Here is a 22,599-nt window from a genome sequence, read left to right as displayed (position 1 = left end):
TGTGCTGCTCCCCCAGCACACCACAGCATAGAAAAGTACTCCAGCAACCACCGACTGGTAAAACATCCTCAGGAGCTTCCTGCAGATGTTAAAAGACCTCAGCCTCCTGAGGAAGTACAGTCGGCTTTGGGCTTTTTTATACAGGTGCTCTGTGTTGCATGACCAGTCCAGTTTATTGTCCACCCACAGCCCGAGGTACTTGTACTTGTTGACCACCTCCACCTCCTCCCCCTCTATCTGAACCGGCAGTGGACCTGCTCTAGACCTCCCGAAGTCCACAACCAGTTCCTTAGTCTTTGAGGTGTTGAGTTGCAGGTGGTTTGTGTGACTCCATGCGACAAAGTTCCTCACCAGACTTCTGTACTCCTCTTCCTGATCATCCCAGATACACCCCATGATGGCTGTGTCGTCTGCAAACTTCTGAATGTGGCATAATTCAGAGTTGTAGCAGAAGTCAGAGGTGTACAGGGTGAAGAGAAGAGGGGACAGCACAGTTCCCTGTGGTGCTCCTGTGCTGCTGACCACTGTGTCAGACGTGATGTCCTTCAGCCTGACGTACTGTGGTCTGTCGGTGAGGTAGTCGGAGATCCAAGCCACCAGGCAGGGGTCCACCTCCATCCTGTTCAGTTTTTCTTGAAGCATACAGGGCCGGATGGTATTAAAGGCACTGGAAAAGTCAAGAAACAGGATCCTGACCGTGCCTTTTCCCCCATCCAGGTGTGAGTGGGCTCTGTGTAGGAGGTACAGGATGGCATCCTCCACTCCGACACCCGCCTTGTATGCAAACTGTAGTGGGTCCTGGGCATGTTGTACCTGTGGTCGGAGGAGGTTGAGGAAGAGCCGCTCTAGAGTCTTCATAAGATGTGACGTCAGTGCCACCGGTCGGAAGTCATTCAGCTCATTGGGCCGGTTCTTTTTGGGGACCGGGACAATGCAGGATGTCTTCCATAGGGCGGGCACTCTCCCCAGTCGCAGACTGAGGTTGAAGACTCGTTGTAGCGGCTCCCCAAGTTCAGCAGCACACGCCTTTAGCATCCTAGGACACACCTTGTCTGGGCCTGCTGCCTTTCTGGGGCGAAGCTTCCTCAGTTGTCTCCTGACCTGATCCACTGTGACACTGGGAGATGTTTGGGAAGAGGGGAGGGGGGGAGATGTCTTGCTGCTGAGAGAGGGATTGGAGGAGGGGGGTGTCATGGTGTCAGGAAGGGGGGGAAGCGAGGGAGGCAGGAGAGTGGGGAGAGGACTCTGTAGTGAAGGTGAGGGTGAGGGTGGGGGGGTTGTGGGCTGGTCAAACCTGTTGAAGAAGTTGTTGAGTTCGTTTGCCTTCTCCACAGTCCCCCCCACTGTGCTTTTCTTGGTGTTGTGGCCTGTGATGGTTTTCACACCATTCCAGACCTCCCTCATATTGTTCCTCTCCATGTGACACCATCACAGAAAAATGGTATAAAATCAGAAGAAGAAAGAGAACTCTAATATGATGGCTGCACACCAGCTGGATCATTATAACAACATCACATCACATGAGTAACTTCAACATGATGAGACTTCAAGGACTCCAACAATGTTCATACAGTGAGGATAAATAATGTTTTTTATTATTTATTATAAAAAGGACACAATATAGATATATAAAATGCAGCCAGAACTCCAATAACTAACATGTCCATTAATTTGACACGTTGATTTATATATAATTTCTTTTTCTCTCTTAGCTTTTCAGCTCCACATTTTTGCCATTTCTTCCACACTCAACTCTTTTCTACAAGCTGAGCACACAGTGAAGGTAGGGGAGGGCTGGTGGCATTAAGAGATTTGATTGGGCAATCTAGGGGCCAGTTAGTTCTTTCCTTTGGTGAAAGTTGGGCTCTTCAATTCAGCATGGTACAACTCCAAAGATTCTGCAACATCAAACCCTCTGTCTGCTAATATTACATCCAGTTACAAGATGAGCTTCCCGACCCCCTGAACTACAGATGCCCTACATGACTGTTAGGACAACTTATGTATTGCAAGTATGCAGTACTAAGAATAACTTGATGTTTCTGACTTTGCATTATGAATTGTTTATCCACTGACAAACATTTCAAGTTCTACTAAATTAAAAGACAATTTGTGGTAACCTGATTAGGATTCAAAAAGAATAATTAACAACACTTCTTGTAATGGTGTTAAAATCAGCCCAGCTTTTATTTTCATATGCAAAAAGTAAAAGCAAATCAGCCAACATACTGGACACATAATTGTCAATTATACTGTCACCATTGTTACTGGTATTGAAAGCTTATTGATAATTTGTCCAAGTAAGGAATGCCCTCTCACAAATGTCATGTGACAACCTCATTGGCTTACGGAACTGTGATGTCACACACATTTAGAATCTTACCACCACTGTGATCCTTCGATCCTTTGATCCTAAAACCTATAAATAGGGGTGAGACGCAAGAACTTTTAGTCCGTTATTCGCAGCATTTATGTTTGCAGCATTCAAACGAACGTTCGCCAGAGAAGCCCTTTTTGGATCCTTTTCAGAGTCACTGTTAACAGATTCCAACATGTCTCCAAGAAAGCAGAAAAAAAGAGAAAACGTAAAGCCCAGCGCTCCTCCTTGCAATCGAGAAGACGATACGCAACTGCAGAAGATGTGCTTGGAAGAAATGCATGAGGAAAATCTAATGAACAATCACAATACGCGACACCCGCCCCAGCCAGAGTACACCAATTACATCTGGGAAAGTTTTTTTAAACAACGAACGGAGATTATCTCCGTATTACTGAGAGAGCACTGTGAGAGAAGGACCGCTGAAGCAGATAAACTGTTCAGACAGCTTCTCGATAAGGAAGATATTATAAAGGAGAAAGAAATGGAACTCCTAGACATGCAGGGAAGGATCTTTGAGCTCCAAGCAAAGCTTAATAAAGTACAAGAAAAACCAACAGAAGAAATCCTCCAACAGAAGAAAAACGAGAAAGAGAGGGAAAAAAAGATTCAGGAGCTGCAAGTAAAGCTGGATGAAGCTCTGCAAAAAAATCAAGAACTCCTCCAAGAGAAGAAACAACTGGTCATAAAACTCCAAGGCACTGAGATAAATGAAAAAGTGCTGAAAGGAAGGGTTGAGTTTCTTCGAAAGAAAGCGCAACAGACCATGAAAAAGGAAGATATGGATTGCAAGCTTCAGGACAGCGAGAAACACAAGGAAGCCTTGCAAATAAAGCTTGATGAAGCTCTGCAAAAAAATCAAGAACTCCTCCAAGAAAAAGAACAAATGGACATAAAGCAGCGCAAACTGCAAGGCATGGAGGGAAAGTACAAAGCACTGCAGGCGAAGCTTGATAAAACACTGAACAAAAATAAAGAGTTGCTTCAAGAAAAAAAGCAACTAGAAATTAAACAGAAAGAAACGGACTCCAAGCTTGAAGGCGTGGAGGAAAAATACACCGCGCTGAAAATAAAGCTTGATAAAACAGTGCAAAGAAATAAGGATTTCCTACAAGACAAAGAACAATGGGAAATAAAGCAGAAAGAAGATAAACAAATTCTCCAGGACTTTGAGAGGAAAAACCAACAACTGCAAGACCGTTATAACCAACTGAACTCCAAAACAACTGAGCTGGAGGGGGAAAAGAAAAAAGTGCAAAAACAATGCTCAGAGATGCAGAGTAAGCTCAGTGACATGCTGAGAAAAAACACAGAACTGGAGAAACTTTCCAACAATTTGAAGTGCAAAAACACTGAGGTGCAGATGTTAAAGCAGCAAGTAGAGAAAACAAACAAAGACCTGCAGTGTACACTTCAAGAACTCGAGAGAAGTCAGCAGCTACAAGACGCACACAACAAATTACAACACAGTTATACAGAGATGCACGAGGCAAAGCTTATGCAGGAGGCCAAATGTAAAGAACTGAAAGAAAGGCTCGAAGAAAAACAAGCCAAATTAGAAGAAGTGGAGACAACATGCAGGAAACTTGAGAAGGAAAACACACAAACAATTGATGAGTTACGAACCCTCATCCTAGAGAAAAGAGTGCTCGTGGAAAAGATCACGGAAAAGAAGAAAAAACGCTTCCGCTTCTTCTGGAGAAAGAGCACTCCTGCTTTTTCTACTTTTTCTACTTTTCCTTCTGCTGATGTCACCCCGTCTTCCTCCTCCACCGTTGCATCGTAATTTTCACCTTAACTCCTAACACCTGCCCCATCCCCCCCTCTCTCTTTCACCCTCACCCCCCAACCAGTCCCGACAGTTGACTGGCCCCTCTAGAGCCTGGTTCTGTCATAGGTTTCTTCCTTTAAAGGGAGTTGTTCCTATCCACTGTCGCACCCAGTGCTTGCTCAGAGGGCATAGTTGGGGTTCTCTCTCCTCTCTTTCCTCCTTTCTATCCCTTTCCTTTACCCTCTTCTTTAACCCCCACCCCTCCCCCCTTTTCTATTCCTCCGCTTTTCTATTTCCTTAATAATTAAATAATAAACTCAATTGGCTACATTTTAAATGTGTCTGATCAACGTCTTCATTCAAGAATGAATTGTCTTTCTCACGGAGTCATGTGTATTTTGTGTTTTCCTCGGGCTGGTGATCCCCGCGGTCGTTCAGCCCCGGAGTCCAGAGTTTTAGTGTTTTAATCACATTTAGTGTTACATTTTAGATCACCACAATAGGATATCCATAATTTAGGATTCAGGCATTTGTTTTAGTTCAATATCGTAATCATTCTATGACTGAGTAGTTTACAGAACCTTCAGTCTGCACCAATAACTTCTGTTGGAGCTATTTGTTCTTATTTTTTTATTATTTTGAAATTAGTTAAAGTTTGTTGTTAGTTTACTTATATTTTGGGGTTTATTTACAAGTTTATTTGTAGGTTAATATTTGTTTCAATGTTTTGTTTGTTTGATGTTACCTTGTTAAATTAGTCAGTAAAAGCTGTAGGGCCATTTTGTTTCTATAAATAAAGAGACTGGTATAGGACCAGCATGCACTGGGGTGAGCCTATGGTTTTTTTTACTAGAGCAGGAGAAGCAGCAGGACGTAACTAAAAATGGATCTTGTTATTGCTTGCCAAACTGGATAAAATAAACCATAAAAACACAACAACAATCAGCTGTCAAACTGTACAAGAAGTTCACAGTAATGTAAAAGAAGTTATATCACTTTATTTTTAAATGTACGCACTCAGGGTCAGGACTGAAGACACTGATCGAGAAAATACTCTAAATATAAATATTCACCTAAACATTCAAAATTATTCAATTGCATGAAAAGAAATATGAACTCTCTACAATACTGGCTTCTGATTGGTTGAAAAAGCAGGTGCTGAACTTCAGAAGAGCTAAAGCTGCAAAACTGTGTAAACCCAGAGTGGATGCTGCCCTCTGACCTTTCAGAAGTACGATCTTTTTATGAAGACACAGAGGCAGAGTTATTATTCATCACTTTAAAGATGATATTCGTTACATGTTCCTCACTCGTTGTCTAGTAAAGTCCAGAGAATGAGACACATGATTTCAAAACATACAGCTGCATGTTAGAGATCACAGAGTTCTTCAGTCTTATGAGAACTCATGGAGACTAAATGTCAGACACATCAACAGTAAATGTCGTTCCTCCCCCCGTCAGTTTGTGTCCTCCACACTTGTTTACACAAACATCTGAGGTTTGAACAGTGTGCAAAACCACATGTTACAAAGCTGCTGAGCTACTGAATACTGGAATATTTCATTCAATATCACCATCTGACCAAAGGACAAACACAGAGAGGATTAGAGCGCCAAACTTTGTTTCAAACTGTTTCAGATTTTAGAGGCAAAAAGCAGAATTTCTACCTGGACAAAGAAATCAAAGCAGGAGAAAAACAAGCTTTTTACATTTATTCAAAGGCATTATGTGAATGTACTCTGAGCCACAGCCTCCTAAAGTAAAGACATTTGATCATCTAAACCAGACAGAGTCATGTTTTCAGCAGTGTCTGTATCCTCCATATAGACCATGCCATGGTCCACCTAGGGTGACCAGGTGTCTGACTTTATGTGGGACTACACAGCGCTCAGTCCTTGTTTGCCTGTGCCACACACACATTGAGCCAATGTCCAGTTTTTTTATTGACTCTAGTTTCTGTCGATCGCTAGGCCCACAAAAAAACCCTGTACAGGAAGTAGATTTCATCTCTCTGATAAAAGGAGTTCTAATCCCTGATCCTATGAGTCTGACCCAGTAGATAATATTGATATGATCATATTTATGCCTTTGTTGTTCAGGCACGTCCAGAGGGGGGGGCTATAGGGGCTTGAGCACCCGCCCCTTTCCTGATGGGTGCCCAAAGTGCCCTTTTGTTGAGGCAACTTTTTAAAAAAAAATTATTATTTTTTTTATGTGTGTGTGTGTGCGTGCGGAGTCCTGTCTGTGCCCATCAACAATAATATTTAACTATTAACCCTCTGATGCATAGTGGTCACTGGAGTGGACGGCTACTAAAACGTACATATCTCTTTAATGCATTGGTTTCTATGGTGGAACTGCATATTAGCCTCTAGAGTGCTCTCTGCTGCCATGCTCCATTGAGGTCAATTCAGTGTTCAGTTAGTGCAACTGCAAGTAAATTTCCTCTGAATCAAAGATGGCAGACAAACTGTCACCCCTGCCGACCACTGCTGGCATATCCTGTCAATCCTTCTATGCTAAAAGAGCCCAACAGGTAAAAAAAATATGATGATATGCAGTAACATCTAGGGAAGGATATTATCTGTTTGGAATAAGAAATTGTTATGTCTAATATGTAGAAAACTACGATTAACCATGTGTCCACTGTAGTGGACATCATGCATTACCCACTATATTTTTTTAACATAAGTCATAAATTGTCTCACTGTGTTTTGGGACTGTTTTGGTTATTATTAAGCATATAATTGTTACATTTATAAGCTACTCATTTAAAATATATATTTCTGTGCAGATCAGCTGTAGTTTGAGTTACTATAATAATTAAACAACAGGAACCTTTCCCCCGTTTTCCTTTTCTTTAGATCACACAGCGATTTGCGATGTTTTATCATATTTTGTAGACTTCAAATGCAGCAAAGAATAAGGCAGCGTACAGAATAGTCCAGGAAATTCCATCCAGCTCCAGTGATGATGATTTCATTGATGAGTGCAGTGATGAGGAGTTCAGTGATAAGTCCAGTGATGATGAGAGTGGCTGCCAGAGCAGAACAGAGACATAGGAACTACGGATGATGAAGACACAGACAGTCAGGATGCAGAAAGTGAGAACGATGAGGGGCAGGATGAAGAGGAAGGTCAGTATGATCAGGGAGCTGTGGGAGATGGGTACATGGCACCTGACCATACTCAAGCCCGCAAAAATATTTGGAAAGTCCAAGACAATGACTTGGTTGGAGACTTGCCTCCTTTTCTAGGAGAGTGGAAATTGAATGTGGAGGGGAAGGATCCCATAGATTTCTTCAGACATCTGTTTCCAGCAGATCTAATTGATAATATAACATACAACACCAACTTGTATGGGAAAGAACTGTCAGTAACAAGAGAAGAGATTCACCCTCCAGCAATGCAAAAGAGGAAGACCCAGTGGGACCCCACAACCCGTGAAGTGGAGAGCAGTCACCAAAGTAGCCTGTGAGGTCAGGTTTGCCACAGGATATCACTGGCCCCAACTGACCGAGGTGAAAAATGCAAACAGGTGCCATGATGTTGCGTGCACACGGAAGACCAAATACATCTGCATGCAATGCTGTGTGCCATTGTGCCCTGGATGCGTTGCAAACTTTCGCACAGCCTAGGTGTGATGAACATAGAACTGTTTGGAGATGCAGAGACTAAGATGTCAGTTTGTGTTTTCTTCCAGCATGCTACTAAGGGCTTGGTAATACTGTCCTGCATCGTTATAGAACTGTGTAGACTCAAAAATGTTTCTCTTGTTGGAGATAGTTTGCCATATTCAGGTGTAGGATTCACAGCTAGGACTGTTGATTGGTTTTGTTATTTACGTCTAAACATTGGGGCCTTATGAGTTGAAAGTTCCAAAAAAATTGCTGAGATGTTTTTCAAAGGATACAAGCAAACAAGTGTTTGTATATTTACAATAGAACACGAGGTAATTAATTTTTACAGTAAATTCACAGTATTTCATGCTAAGTGCTCAGGCGCATGTAGTCCACTGGAGTGGACAAGTTTATAACTTTATAAAAAAACATATTTTTGGAAAAAAAAGAGTTAAACATTTTTTTTCATGTCCTGAGAAGAATAAAAGCACTTAAGAAAAAAATCTTGACCAAGGCTTTCATAATTCATGCATCAGAGGGTTAATCACAGTTTTGCTAAATAAAAGGATCTGGCTTGCATCAGTCACATGATCACATTTAACCAATGATCGCCCTTGACGACAGAACGCGCTGGTTACGAGCCGGGAACGAGCTCACAAAGAGCACGCGCATTTTTAGCGGTCCGGAGCTGTATGAGAAACACAAGTTAACTCAGAGACACAGACTGATGCGACAAAACCAGTAAGTAGGTGTACAGCGCACACTGTAGTGTATAGCACACAGGAGTATTGGCTTATTACGTACACGTTGGTAAGCTGTCTTGTTGCAACTGACGAACTGAAACAAACGAGCGTGCTGTGTGTGCAACAGCGTGACAAACATTACCTGTCCTTTTATTAACTACACAAGTTGTGCTGGTCACAGCTGCTGGCTACCTGTGTAAGGCTGTCATGGGTCTGTAGCTCTGTCACCGTTTTAGGGAACATATTTAGTTTTAAAGTATTTAGAACATATTTAGTTTTAAAGTATTTAGAACATATTTAGTTTTAAAGTATTTAGAACATATTTAGTTTTAAAGTAAGTTTCCGGGCTTTTCCTGCCTTTCTGGAGGGATTATATTTCACTAAAAAACGATCTAATATGCATGTCCACATAATAATTATTATAATTATAATATATTAAAACACACACGCTGTATTTTAAAGAACATACATTAAGAAGCAGATTATATTAGATTTATATTTTAAATAAGACAAAATTTGGATTTTACAGCAGTAAAATTATTGTATCTCTACAGTTTAAAAATGTAATAAGCTTTGCCCTGCACAGAGTGGATAGTGAAACAAATGGAATCATCATAATGACATTATTTCATATTTATTACTTCCCCCTCCTCATTGCTTTATTATTGTAGCTCTAGTAATAAATAATAATGTAAGGATTCTGGATCAGCACCATGATGCCCATAGTATATACAGTATTCTGAAGAAGGTCTAAAATGTCACTGTGTGTGTGTGCATGTGTGTGTTTTATTTAGATGGATTTTAAAAAAAAATATTACTCATGATATAACATTGTCCAGACATGCCTAGTAAGGACATGAGGAGGAAACATATCTATATTTAAACATATCTATATTTACATATCTATATTATTGCTAATATTTACTGCAATATATCTATATCACTAAAGCACTTCTGGATGGATGCAAACTGCATTTCGTTGCCCTGTACCTGTGCATGTGCAATGACAATAAAGTTGAATTATATTCTATTCTATTCTAAACAGTAGGAGCTGTGTGAGGCTACTAAAGGCAGGGCTATAACATTTTTCTGTCATCATTTTATTATAGATTAAGTGCAAGAGTTGTTAGGTGTGGATAATTAGATTATAGTTTATTGCAATAGCAAGTTGTGCCTTGTTCTCACATAGCAAGTGGAGAGTGATATATGAAATGATGGGATGGAAGGAAGAAGAGAAGCAAAGAGTGATTCACAGGCAGAGCCTAAATTATTTCTCACAGTTTTTTGTTGCCTTATGGTTCCAAGCGCTGTCACCAATCTTTGCATTTTGTTATTATCTCATGACACTTGTTTAATCAGCTACCATCTCTCCTATGGACTTTTTAATGTCTACAGTCTCAGATCAACATAGCCCTGCCCTTCCCATATTAGATTCTTGATGAATGTGTGTTGTTGTTATTCAGCCTGGTTCAATGTGCCCCTTTTTAACTTTGAGCACCCGCCCCTTTAAACCTCTCTGTACGGCCCTGTTGTTGTTTCACAAAGGGTTAAAAACATTCACAGGTTGGACTGTGGTTCTCCTTTTAGCGTCTCTGCTGGAATTTTAACTGTGAACCTCTTAGATCCAAACTTCTGAACTGCTCATCTCACAGAGGACAAAAGGGAAGAACCCCGAATCTCTTCTTCACCTCACTTTTATACCTGCTCACCCTTTCTCCCCCCCTTCCCTCAGTGGACGTCACATCTTCACACTTGGGCCAATCAGGTTGTTGACATTTGATCATCTGATGTCCACCCACACCTCATCTCTCTCTCTCTCTCTGACTCACAAGATTTAACACAAAGTTTAAACTTTAAAATCACTTCATTACATTTTCTTTGTTATTCTTAACACAGAAAATTCACATTCAAAAACTTAACACAGAATAAAACAGAGTAGCCAGTAGTGGGACATGGTTCCAGCAACTCTGATGGTGACGGCCCGTTTGAAGCTGAAGCTCCGGCACATGTGTCAAAAAATCAACACACTGCTTCAGAAACGCTGTGCTGAGGCTTGGTTTGACTGAACAGAGTCACGTGATCAATGACGTCTGAAGCTTCATTCAGCACGTCACTGCTTCAGTACCTGATTCAATGATTTATTGAAATCATTGGTGGGATTTGTGCCGTGTTTTGGTGGTTTTGTGAGAGCGAATCAGTGTGTGACATAATTATAGACATGGAGCCAGGAAGAGAGGACGCTCTGCCTGTTCCTGAATAAAAACCAGTTCATCAGCATTTCTGCTCCCAGGTCTAAAATGTACATAAGAAATATGATGTACACATAATTATAATGATATAACTTATAGTATATTATATATAAACGTACCAGTCTGCTGGTTAATTACATAATCAGGTGGAAGCAGTGACCTCACAACCTCCTATAAGCTTTAAGTTAAGGTTACTTTATTTATACCCACAGGTAAATTTGCTTTACAGAACAATGATAGCATTTGGCCTCCCTTCACAAACACACACACCTAATGAAACCTGACAAAACACATATTTAGTAATTAAACAAAGTGAATCAAATCAAAAACAATTCTTATTGAGTTCAGTGACAGCAGCAGGGACAAAGCTGTTTTTATAATGCTTTGTCCTGCATCTTGGAACTAGAAACCTCCGTCCTGAAGAAAGAAGCTAAATCCACCCCGTAGAGGATGGGAACCATTTTTAAGGATTGATTAAGCCATCTGTGGTACCTGTTTAGAGTACAGGGAGTCTAAACAGGCCTGTGACTCATCTATCAGACGACTGGACCATCTCACTCACTAATTCAGTCAATTTTTCTCTGTGACAGAGGTCTGACTGAACCATGGCACCAAACAAAAAGATAAAACAGACTCAATAAAAGAACAAGAAAACAAAGTTAAAATCTTTCGCTCAATGTGGAAATGAGCAAGTTTCCTGAGGCAGTAAAGGCACTGGTGACCCTTTTTACAGACCGATTTGCAATAAAAGTTCAGTTTTTCATTGATTATGGTCCCAAGATATTTATATGATTGCACTTGCTCTATTTTCTGACCTTTAATTAAAGTGACTCTGTGCCCATTTAGTTGTTTCCTAAAATCAATAACCATATCTTTTGTTTTAGATATGTTCAATTGGAGATAAGACTCCTCCCACCACTGAACAAAGCCATCAATGATTGGACTATGGTGAGTTTCACCCTCTTTCAGTAAGCTGACAATAACAAAGTCATCTGTAAATTTAATGATGGCCCTGTTTTCATATCTGCTCTGACACATGTTTGTAAAGAGAATGAATAATAAGGGCGATAAGAGACCCTGGAGGAGAAGCTGTGGAGGAGAACACTGGGTCAGACAGAACCCCATTTATTCTCACTCTTTGTGACCTGTCAGTTAAAAGATCTAAAATCCAGCAAACCAGGTTTTTCCTGATTTCAAACTCTTCTAAAAGTCTTTTCATTAAAATATGGGGCTGTATTGTATTAAAAGCAGAAGAAAAATCAATGAAAAGAAGTCTTGCAAAAGTCCCTTTACTCTCTACATGTTTAAGAATCAGATTTAGTCGAGTCAAAAGCGCGTCCTGCACTCCTCTGTTGGGCCTGTACGCAAATTGCATTGGATCCAGCTGATATTCAATCTCTTCCATAATCACATTTCTGAGGATTTTTTCAAAGACTTTCATGACAACTCAGGTGAGGCAACAGGCCTGAAGTCATTCAGGACGTTTGGACGACTAGATTTAGGGACATGAACGACGACAGCTTCCTTCCAAAGCGAGGGCACATTTTGTATTTGAAAGGATTTATTGAAAATAAGCTGAAATTTAGGACTGAGCTCTTTAGCACAAGATTTAATTAGGCGGCACTAATGTTATCAGGGCCCTGGCTCTTGTTCACATTAACTGTATGAAAGGCCTTTTGGACATCGCTGAGTTCAGTGATGAAGTGTTGAGTAACTTTCAGTTTCTGTTTCAGTTCAGAAGAACTAAAACGAGCATCAAGCATATTCAAATCTCTGTCTGGCTTAAAACCGTCTACAATGATCTGACTGCTGCTCTGGGGATTTTGAAACCCTGATATGGTTTTCATACAAGTCCAGGCAGACCCAAAATTTTTTGCAGCAAATTTTCTTTCAAGAAGGTTTTTGTAGATCTGTTTTGCTTTCAAGAGCTCGATTTTCAAGTCTTTGGTGACTGCCTGAAAGTCAGTAACAGCCCCCTCTTTTAAAGCCTGTCTCTTTTTCCTTGAACAGGATTTGATGCATTTGGTGACCCATGGCTTATTGTTAGGGTACACTTTAGCACGCTTAAGGGGTATAATCATGTCTTTACAAAACCTGCATATGAGCTAACATCCACCAAAGCATCAAGACTGAATAAAAACTTCCCAATCTGTAAATTGAAAACATTCCTGCAAGGTAAGCACAGATTCTTCTGACCACATGATTGATTGATGATAACACAATTTTATCACCCCCCGAAAATTCATGTTCAAAGCAACATATCAGCCCGATATCACACAGAACTGTCACATGACATCAAACACAAGCTGTCAGCTCTGCAGAGTGGGCAATCATAATGAAGCAGTTCATTATAAGCTGCAGACTCAAGCTGCTCTTCATATATTTGTCCACCAGATGTCACCAAAGAGGACTGTGATGAAAGCTTCGAGTAATGAACCGTTTTTCATTACAAGCTTGGCCAACTGACTACAATCTACAATAAACTAATATGGCTTTTCAATCCTCTCTTCAATCACTTGGTACCACCAGGAACCTTTAAATGGGCACTCAAGCTGCCTGGAGACTGTTTTGTCGTGCACATCAGAGAAACCACAGGTAAGACAATCTTATCCAAAAGGTCAGTGTAACAGTATTGTTTTCCACCAGCTTAACCAAACTTCCCACACTAACTGAAATTTCTTTTCCCAGGCAAACATTAAACAGCAGCAGCTGGAAAACTGGAAAACCTAAAGCCAAATAATCAATAAGACACAACAAACTTTTGTATGAGTGAGTATTGATAAACTGAGCATAATTAAACCTCAGTGAAACCACATATAAGTTCTGGTAACTGGCACATATTTATGTTTAATATGTTGTTTTATATTTTGATCAGTTTCAGGTGTTTGTGCGACTGTGTTAACCATCAGTAAAACCACATATAAATCACACTTCTGTGTTTAACAATTACAACACTTGATGCTGTTTTTCTGATTCAGGATTATGTGTGTGATGAGTTGGCCACACAGTTCTTATCTTTCTGCTTCAGACACACACAAAACTGCCGAGGTTGAAGCTTCAGTCTCTTTCTACCCCAGGTCTCACCACATTTCCAAAATGTAAACTCTGAGTCTCATAAGAAATGTGGTTCAAAAAGATGTGCTGATCTATGAATGCATCCTTACTGAAAGCTAAAGATGTCCAGCAGACAAAAACAGCAGCTGAATGAACAGTTATCATGAGCGAGTGTACAAACACTATCACAGGAAATAACAGAAATAAACTGTAGTTTCCATTTATACCTGTAGTATTTTTTCAGCTCCATGTCATCTTCCAATATGTCAAAATATGATTTCATTGTATCTTAAACAAATACAAACTTCTTTCTTCCCCCCAGAGAGCCAACAGTTTACTATCAGAACTGAGGCTGATCATTAACAGGGAGCAGCAGGTAACAAGGTCATCAGCAGTGGAGGAAAGTATGGAAGTAATACTCAGCTTCATATTTGAAGATACTCGAGTATCTTAGCTGCAGGTCTGGAACAATGGTTTTATTTCCTTTCCCATTAAACATCTCACACAGCCCCTCATCTGTGACCCTTAGCAAACCCACTGGATATCTACCTGTACATAAAGGAGATCAGATCAGTTCCATCTAGACCAGCTGTAACAGGAAAATGCTGCTTACACTTTGATGCATCACTTTCAGTTTGTCATATAAGACAATATATCAGATTGAGGCATTATTTTCCTGCAGTGAGTAAATTTACTTTGTACTTTACTCTTTTCTTTTAGGTAAAGGCTCTAAACAGCACTTGTACACTGTGGAAATCCCATAAGAACGTCTCCTGAACTCTGAAAAATAACAAAACAAAGACTAAAAGGAGGTCATGGGTGCTGATGATGATGCTGATGATGAAGAGGAGTAGCATGCATTTAAAAAGTGACTGATGTCCTAGAATACAACAGAACAGTGTCTCTACAAACTTATGAAAACATGACAGTCTTGCATTAGTTTGTATTGTTATGATTTCAAAAAACGAGGGAAAAATCTCCTTGAAATGCACAATTCCTTTTTGTTATTTCTTAGTGTGTGACGTATTTTATTGGCTTTATGATTGGTGCAAACAGTTTCCTGATTCATAATGGAAATAGATTTTAGACACAGGAGGAACACGCAGTGATCAGCAGGAGCAGCTTGGAGTCCAGTCTTCTTCACACTGAGGAGGGACATATATGCAGGAACAGTTGTCATAACTGTTACAACCACCAGATGGCGAAAGAGTCCCACTGCAACTTTAAGCCATGAAGGATGTGTCTTGATGTTTGCTTGTGATAAATCTGCTTTATGTGAGTCTTTTTCAGAGAGTAACAGTAATATGTCTGATTATATGTCTTTAATCAGTAAAGTCTCGCTTTGCTAGAAATAAATAAATAAATAATAAAATTGTAAACATGCAGCTGTATGTTAGAAGTCAAAGGGTCCTTAAGTCTTCTGTAAATTGACGGGGATCAAATGAAGGACACAAGTATCTGTTCTTACTCTAATAAATGCTGCTTTAATATCCAACAGACTATTTTCCTTCCTCATCAGCAGTAAACAGCTCGACTGCGTCTGTGCATTTGTGTCCTCCATACTTGTTTCCACAGACATCTCAGGCTTGATGCCACGATGCAGTGTAGAAACCTGACAACCCTCTGACTCATGTTCAAATGTTCAAGGACATTTCTCAGGATCATGTATGACCCCTTTTTGACATTTGGACTTTCATTAATAATATTTGTGTTTCTGAGTCATTTTTGTGGAGACTTCTGTCCAACGTAGTGTCCAAATGAAGCCTGAAGCTTTTCTTCACCCTCTTGTCAGATGGTCAGCAACAAAACTCTGTTCCAACCAATGTCTGATAAGAGATGAGACACAGCAGCTGAGCAAATGATCATTTCATGCTGAAGACATCCTCAGACAGAATTAAATACATACATAAACACAGCCTGGTGCCAATAACACAGCTAATGACACTGCTGTATCACTGGCTTTACTGATTAAAGACCATATCTGAAGGAAATCTTTGAACACAACAGAAAGTGACCTTTTAAACCTGCCACACTGATGCTGCATTCAAGGACCATTAAAACATTTGAAAGGACTTAAGAACATCAAGAAAATGTGACTTGTTTCTCTGTAATGAAGCTGTTTTAGTGAAGAAAGTTGAAAGGTCACAGAGCGACTGCTGAATCTTCTGCTCTAAACATGAACTCTGAACTTTGTGATGCTTCAGGAGGAAAACTGCTTCAGTTATTCTCTCAGATTAGTTTCATATTTTCTGCATCAGATTTGAGTGAGATCCTGGAATGAAGACAGAAGAAAAGACTTTGTTCAAAGTTTGATTTATAGTCAAACCTTCCAGTTTATTCACACAATAAAACATCAACACAATATATGAATTCATTCATTAAAATCACAGTTTTTCCTCATTTGTTTGATGATTTTGACAAAAACAAACACAAACACACACACATGGTCTGCCATACTCATAAAGAGAAATGTCGTCATTGTTCAAGACAAATATTCCAGAAACATTTAGAGGATAGAGAAGTTTACATTTTCATGTGGAGAAATATTTTAGTAAATCAAAATGATGATGAGCAGTGATAGCCTCCATAAACAGTCACAGGAAAGATCTCCTTTAAAAACTCAGAAACATCAAGAGAACAACTAGAAGATGTGGCGGTACCACCCATAATGTTTGACTGACAGCTGATCTCTGTGCAGAAATGATGGAGAGAAAATAAAATGAAACTAAAATACAGATTTAAACCCACAATATGAAAGACTTCAGTCTATTTCACTTTAATCAACTCAGCGGTGGCTCCATAAACATAAATCCTCAGACCAGCATAGAGCGGCTGAGTGAATGTGGTCTGGACTCTGTGGAGGAGAGTCATGGTTTCAGAGACGCTGTAAAAGGACAAAATACCTGCTCTGTGATCCAGGTACACTCCTACTCTGGAGGAACGAGGACCTGAGACAGGAGTTTGGATGTTGTTGTACCAACATGTAAAACTGTTGTTGTAACAATCTAATGACCAAGATTTGTCATTATGTCCAAAGGCACATTCATAACCCTCTCCTTTTCTGCTGATATTCTTGTATGAGACTGCTACATAAACTCCTCCCCCTCTCCACTCCACCTCCCAGTAACAACGTCCAGTCAGACTCTCTCTACTCAGGACCTGACAACATCTAGTGAATCTGTCTGGATGATCAGAATAAGACTGTTGTTGATTCATTAATGTTGCTTTTCTGTTCCCCTCTGATAATAACAGCTTTTTGTTTGCTGTGTTTGGATCCAGTGTGATTTCACATGAATATTTTAAGAATCCAGCTCTGGTCTTTGGCTCTGCTGGTGGATCTGACAGTAAAACATCCACTTCAGTGACTGTCAGTGAGATGTTTGTCCATTCCTCTCTCAGAATGTCCTGTAGTTTATCTCTGACCTCTGACACAGCTGCTGTCACATCCTCAAAGTAGCTCAGAGGACGGATATTGATGCTGGATGAGTCTGTAGACTCACTGAGTGCTGACAGTGAGGGGTAGTTGTGTAGAAACTGGATGTGATCCTCTGTGTGTGAGAGCTGCTTCAGCTCAGCATCTTTCCTCTTCAGCTCAGTGATCTCCTGCTCCAGCTTCTCCTGAAGCTCTTTGACTCGACTCACTTCAGTTTCCTGCTGGGATCTGATCTGCTGCTTCACATCAGAGCTTCTTTTCTGGATGAGATGGATCAGCTCAGTGAAGATCTTCTCACTGTGCTCCACTGTTTGATCAGCAGACTGATTGATGGCCTCCACCTCCTGTTGAAGCAGCTTCACATCTTTCTCTCTGTCCTGGATTCTCTGCTGGATGTTTTGTCGACTCACCTCCAGCTCTCTCTGCCTCTCAGTCCTTTCTGCTGCAGCTGAGACTGTGTCGTGGCCTTTATGTTCATCCACAGGGCAGAGATAACAGATACTCTGCTGATCAGTACGGCAGAACATCTTCATCACCTCATCATGACGAGAGCAGATGTTCTCCTGGAGCTTCTTGGAGGGCTCCACCAGCTTGTGTTTCTTGAATGTAGGTGAATCATAATGAGGCTGAAGGTGTTTCTCACAGTAAGATGCCAGACAGACTAAACAGGACTTGAAGGCTTTCATTTTTCTTCCAGTGCAGACATCACAGGCCACATCTTCAGGTCCAGCATAGCAGTGATCAGCAGGAGCAGCTTGGAGTCCAGTCTTCTTCAGCTCCTCCACTAAATCTGCTAACATGGTGTTTTTCTCCAGGACAGGCCTCGCTGTGAAAGTCCTCCGGCACTGAGGGCAGCTGTAGTTTATCTTTACTTGGTGCTTTGAAATGTGACATCAACACTCAGCGAGTTCATTTTATATTTCAAAAAGTTCAGCAAAGTTTAGGATGCTGTGATGAATAAAAATAAATCAAACTTTATATTTTGACATTTTCTAATCTTAGTTCATTCTCACACTTACAGAATGATGCATGGGAACAACTGACTCCACTAAATCAAACCTATGTTCAAATGAGATTATGATCATTAAATAGTAACAAATATTTAAATTTAGCAACAACAAATGCAGATCGGTCCACAATGTTTAAAAAACAAACAAACAAACATTATTTTGTAGTCTTTCCTGTGTACACAGTCACTGTGGAATTTAAATGAAAACTTTCAAGTTTAATTCAAGGTTTTAGTAAAATTTTGCCTGAACTGTTTAGTAATTTTTCACAAAGTGTCCATGTCAGTAATTCATTCAAATGTATTTTGGTCTTAAACTGATCCAGTAAATGTAACTTTTTCTCACCTACTTAATCGAGTATTTTAGTTGTTTAACTGTCATTATAACTAAACTGAACATCCAAAGCTTTTCTCACTGCAGTTTTGTTGTGCAGTTATAGCAGCACTTTGAATCATCCACAGTTTTATAGAACTGTCTGTTGAATTGTTGTTTTGTTTGGTGCGATGGTTCATTTATTTAAATATTGATGATAATTTGATATATTTGATTATTTATTACAGGTGCAAACAAATTTTTTTTTTGTTTCACACATGGTACAGCAGTAATGCATTCCCATACACAACCTTCCTTTCAATTAAAGTAACACTGTTTCCATGCATGAAAAGGAGCAGGAAGAAGAATAAATTCTTATTACAGTTTTTCTCGATTGCTTAAACACTATAACCAGGCTTTTAAACTAAAATTTCAAAACCGTAACGCTATTTTTCAAAAAGCTCACCCATTTCCCTGAACTATAAACACTATTCCCTGCTTTGACACATGAGTCAAATTTGGTGAACTGTTACTGCAAAACTCTACACACAAATCCCTACATTTTTCAGTGCTTACACCATGTAGTCATTTAGAAAGCACTAGCATTCAATAATGTTAACTTAAGTCAGCATAGCTTGAGCTCAATTAGCACACAATTAACCAGGTGGAAACACTAGGAGTCAAAATTTATCACACACCAATCAGAACCTTCGATGGATAGATAAAAGGGCCAAAGTCAGCTCATTCAGGTTTGAAACAATGGATCCAAAGAGATGCAAAGGAAGAGGACGTGGTGGAGAAAGAGGACGTGTTGAAGGAGGAGGACGTGGTGGAGGAAGAGGACATGGTGAAAGAGGAGGACGTGGTGAAAGAGGAGGACGTGGTGAAAGAGGAGGACGTGGTGAAAGAGGAGGACGTGGTGGAGGAAGAGGACGTGGTGAAAGAGGAGGAGGAGGAGGTGGTCTAGGACAACAGGAAGGTGGTGGTGGAGGAGGGAGAGGTGGAGGAGGAGGAGGACGTGGTGAAGGAGGTGGAGGTGGAGAACGACGGCGACAAGGAAGGGGAAGAGCAAGGGCACGAAGACAGTCAGTCTCGGATGAAATTCGAGCCACTTTAGTTGACCATGTCCTTGTCCATGGGATGACTATGAGGGAGGCTGGGCAACGAGTACAACCAAATTTGAGTCGCTTCACTGTTGCCTCCATCATCAGAACCTTCAGGGAGGAAAACAGGTAGGTGTACTTGCAGTAAGACTGCTTTGTACAGTAACATTTAAGTTACTGAACTTATGTTTCTTGAGTTTCAGTATGTTTCCATTATTTGCCTGTAAAAAGAATGTGTGACAGTTACAGTAATGAGTGCTTCTATTTTTTGTAGGACACAGAGACGACCACCTGGTGGAGGCAGGTTAAGGCTTTTGTCGGAGGGGCAAGAGAGGGAACTTGTAAACATGGTAATTGCAAATAATGTAATCCGCCTGCAAGAGATTCAAAGGAGAGTGATTGAGGATGATCATCTTTTTCGAGGCATAAATGCCATCAGCCTCTCCACAATTGACCGCATCCTCCGAAAGAATCAATTCCGGATGAAACAGGCATACCGAGTCCCTTTCGAACGAAACTCTGACAGAGTGAAAAACCAACGTGTGGAATATGTTCAGGTATGAGTTTGGATATTGTATAAAGTATTGTGTACCATCACAGCATGGCAGTTTATGCTGCCATTTCAGCACTCTTGAACTGTGGTTCAGGGTACCGATTGACTCTACTGTGTTATGTGTTTTGCAGAGAATCTTTGAGAGTGAAGGACGGCCTGTTCCCCATGAAATAATCTTTGTGGATGAGGCAGGTTTTAACCTGACCAAAAGAAGGAAAAGGGGGAGGAACATAATTGGCCATCGGGCTATTGTAAATGTCCCTGGTCAGCGTGGAGGGAATGTCACTATGTGCGCAGCCATCAGCCAACGAGGGGTACTCCACCGCCATGCCGTACTAGGACCCTATAACACTATGCTTCTCCTTGCTTTTCTTGATGGTTTAAGACAACATATGTTCCAGCTGGACTACAGGGAACCAGCACAGCCAGAGCAGCCTCACTACGTTGTTGTGTGGGATAACGTCAGCTTCCATCGCGCTGCTCTGGTTCGTGACAGGTTTACCAATAACCCAAGGTTTTCTAATATCTTTCTGCCTGCATACTCTCCCTTTCTAAACCCGATAGAGGAGTTATTTTCGGCATGGCGGTGGAAAGTGTATGACCGAGAACCTTATGTCCGTGTTCACCTCCTTCAGGCCATGGAAGAAGCCTGCCTAGACATATCAGTAGATGCATGCCAGGGGTGGATCAGGCATGCAAGAGGATTTTACCCCCGCTGCCTGGCTAGGGCCAATATAGCCTGTGATGTGGATGAGATTCTCTGGCCTGACCCAGACCAAAGACAAGATGCTGAGGTGGAATAATGTTTTTTGGTGTGTGTTGTACTGTATAGTACATGAATAAAAATGTGCCACTGTACATACATTGGTTGCGTCTTTTGTGTTTATCATGTGAAAAGGTTTTTGAAGGGGAGAACCATAAGCAACCTAATTGTTTTGGAACTATTGTTTTGAATTAATTGTACCAGTGTGCAAAACTCTGTTGTAGTGTGTGTGTTTTTGAGGGCTTGTGTTTGATGTCTGAGGGCAAAGTTTGGTTTTTCAGCAAGAGTGAATAGTTTTGAGTGTAGAGCTTCATTTTGACCTGGAAATAGGATGTTTGGGAAATTGAGTGAGATGTTATGGATTTGTGTTTACTGTTGTGAGAATATGAGGCATAGTTTCAAGAAATGTGTTTTAGCAATCGAGAAAAACTGTAATACCTGCCCCCTATCTGTGGTAATACAAGTAGGCAACCAAAATTACACTATGACAATTTTCTGCACATAACAAAACAAAGCAAACAGAACAATATACTCAACAATGAGCAATACCACTAAATATCAAACTAAAAGGATCATTTTTCTGCAATTAAATTCTATTCTTTTCAACTTCTTCATATTGGTTTATCATTTTATTCTTATAGCAGATTTTAAATTGAGAAACATTTATACAACACTTAAGATGATCACTGAGAGAATTCCAGTTTCTTATGCCGATGACTGTTGGACACATTTGCCTTTGTGTGGTTCGAGCAAACAGGTGCTTAAAATAAAACTTCCTTCTGCCGTCCCCATTTTCTGAACACAATACAAATAAACTTTGTAACTTAAGAGGTAGTGTTTTATTTTTCGCCCTAAACATAATAGTTAAAGTCTGTAATTTCACTATGTCTTCTAGTTTTAACAATTTCGATTTTATAAACAAATTATTAGTGTGTTCTCTATATTTAACAATATGCATAATTCGAATCGCTCTCTTCTGTAATAAATATAATGGTTTCATATTAGTCACGTATGTATTCCCCCATACTTCAACACAATAGCTCAGATAGGGTAGAAACAATGAAAAATATAATATTCTCATTGTCTTGTAATCTAATATATATCTAACATTACCCAGGATATAAATACTTTTAGCCAACTTTTTTTTAACATGTTCAATATGTGATTTCCATGTTAACTTGTCATCCACTATTACACCCAGAAAACGGAATTCTGTCACTCTTTCAATTAATACTCCCTCTATAGATAATACTATCTCTTCCTCCTTTACACGGTTTCCGAATATCATAAACTTTGTTTTTTCCAAATTCAGTGATAACTCATTTACATCAAACCATTTTTTCATTTTTTTCATTTCAATAACCATAATTTTAGCCAATTCTTTCAAGTTCTCTCCGGAACAATAAAAATTTGTATCGTCTGCAAACAAAACAAAATTCAACATTTTTGACACATCACAAATGTCATTTATATATAAATTAAAAAGTTTTGGTCCTAAAACAGAACCTTGAGGGACCCCACATTCTATTTTCATTCTATCAGATGAATTGCCTAAACACTGCACATACTGAAACCTATTATGTAAATAGCTGCTTAACCAGTTCAATACTATTC

At 40.1% G+C, this 22,599-nt stretch overlaps 3 protein-coding genes and 1 long non-coding RNA gene across 6 annotated transcripts; 3 read left to right on the top strand and 1 right to left on the bottom strand.

The window, feature by feature from the left end:
* The first annotated feature begins 1,595 nt into the window (after positions 1-1,595).
* LOC145421983 (uncharacterized) lies at positions 1,596-5,620 on the top strand. Its single transcript, XM_080293048.1, has one exon. It carries the CDS (start codon positions 2,472-2,474, stop codon positions 4,161-4,163), a length of 1,692 nt encoding a protein of 563 aa, XP_080149174.1. The 5' UTR covers positions 1,596-2,471; the 3' UTR covers positions 4,164-5,620.
* A 2,780-nt stretch (positions 5,621-8,400) lies between these two features.
* Positions 8,401-15,309, top strand: LOC145421848 (uncharacterized). Of its 3 annotated transcripts, XR_013903207.1 has the most exons (5): positions 8,401-8,509; positions 11,645-11,708; positions 13,155-13,355; positions 13,449-13,529; positions 14,137-15,309. It is a non-coding gene; the product is annotated as an uncharacterized LOC145421848 (long non-coding RNA). The 3 variants fall into 3 exon arrangements; XR_013903205.1 differs by having other exon boundaries at positions 13,449-15,309; XR_013903206.1 differs by having other exon boundaries at positions 8,406-8,509; positions 12,771-13,355; positions 13,449-15,309.
* Positions 15,310-16,111: 802 nt separating this feature from the next.
* Positions 16,112-18,113, bottom strand: LOC113010482 (tripartite motif-containing protein 16-like). Its single transcript, XM_026149558.2, has one exon. The coding sequence runs from the start codon at positions 18,045-18,047 to the stop codon at positions 16,581-16,583; it is 1,467 nt and encodes a 488-aa protein (XP_026005343.2). The 5' UTR covers positions 18,048-18,113; the 3' UTR covers positions 16,112-16,580.
* An 831-nt stretch (positions 18,114-18,944) lies between these two features.
* On the top strand, positions 18,945-21,080 carry LOC145421847 (uncharacterized). The gene is made up of 3 exons (XM_080292704.1): positions 18,945-19,798; positions 19,944-20,226; positions 20,354-21,080. The coding sequence occupies exons 1-3, from the start codon at positions 19,326-19,328 to the stop codon at positions 21,023-21,025; spliced, it is 1,428 nt and encodes a 475-aa protein (XP_080148830.1). The 5' UTR covers positions 18,945-19,325; the 3' UTR covers positions 21,026-21,080.
* The last annotated feature ends 1,519 nt before the right edge of the window (positions 21,081-22,599 follow it).

Source organism: Astatotilapia calliptera, chromosome 18, assembly GCF_964374335.1.
Source record: "Astatotilapia calliptera chromosome 18, fAstCal68.1, whole genome shotgun sequence".
NCBI classification, from domain to species: Eukaryota; Metazoa; Chordata; class Actinopteri; order Cichliformes; family Cichlidae; genus Astatotilapia; species Astatotilapia calliptera.
This window is presented reverse-complemented; position numbering and strand designations above follow the sequence as displayed.

Bases quoted from the DNA above. Each gene is read 5' to 3' on its own strand.
- LOC145421983 (XM_080293048.1), top strand. From the start codon at position 2,472: ATGTTTGCAGCATTCAAACGAACGTTCGCCAGAGAAGCCCTTTTTGGA.
- LOC113010482 (XM_026149558.2), bottom strand. From the start codon at position 18,047: ATGTTAGCAGATTTAGTGGAGGAGCTGAAGAAGACTGGACTCCAAGCT.
- LOC145421847 (XM_080292704.1), top strand. From the start codon at position 19,326: ATGGATCCAAAGAGATGCAAAGGAAGAGGACGTGGTGGAGAAAGAGGA. The intron at 19,799-19,943 runs GTAGGTGTACTT...TATTTTTTGTAG, and splicing joins ACCTTCAGGGAGGAAAACAG to GACACAGAGACGACCACCTG. The intron at 20,227-20,353 runs GTATGAGTTTGG...TGTGTTTTGCAG, and splicing joins AACGTGTGGAATATGTTCAG to AGAATCTTTGAGAGTGAAGG.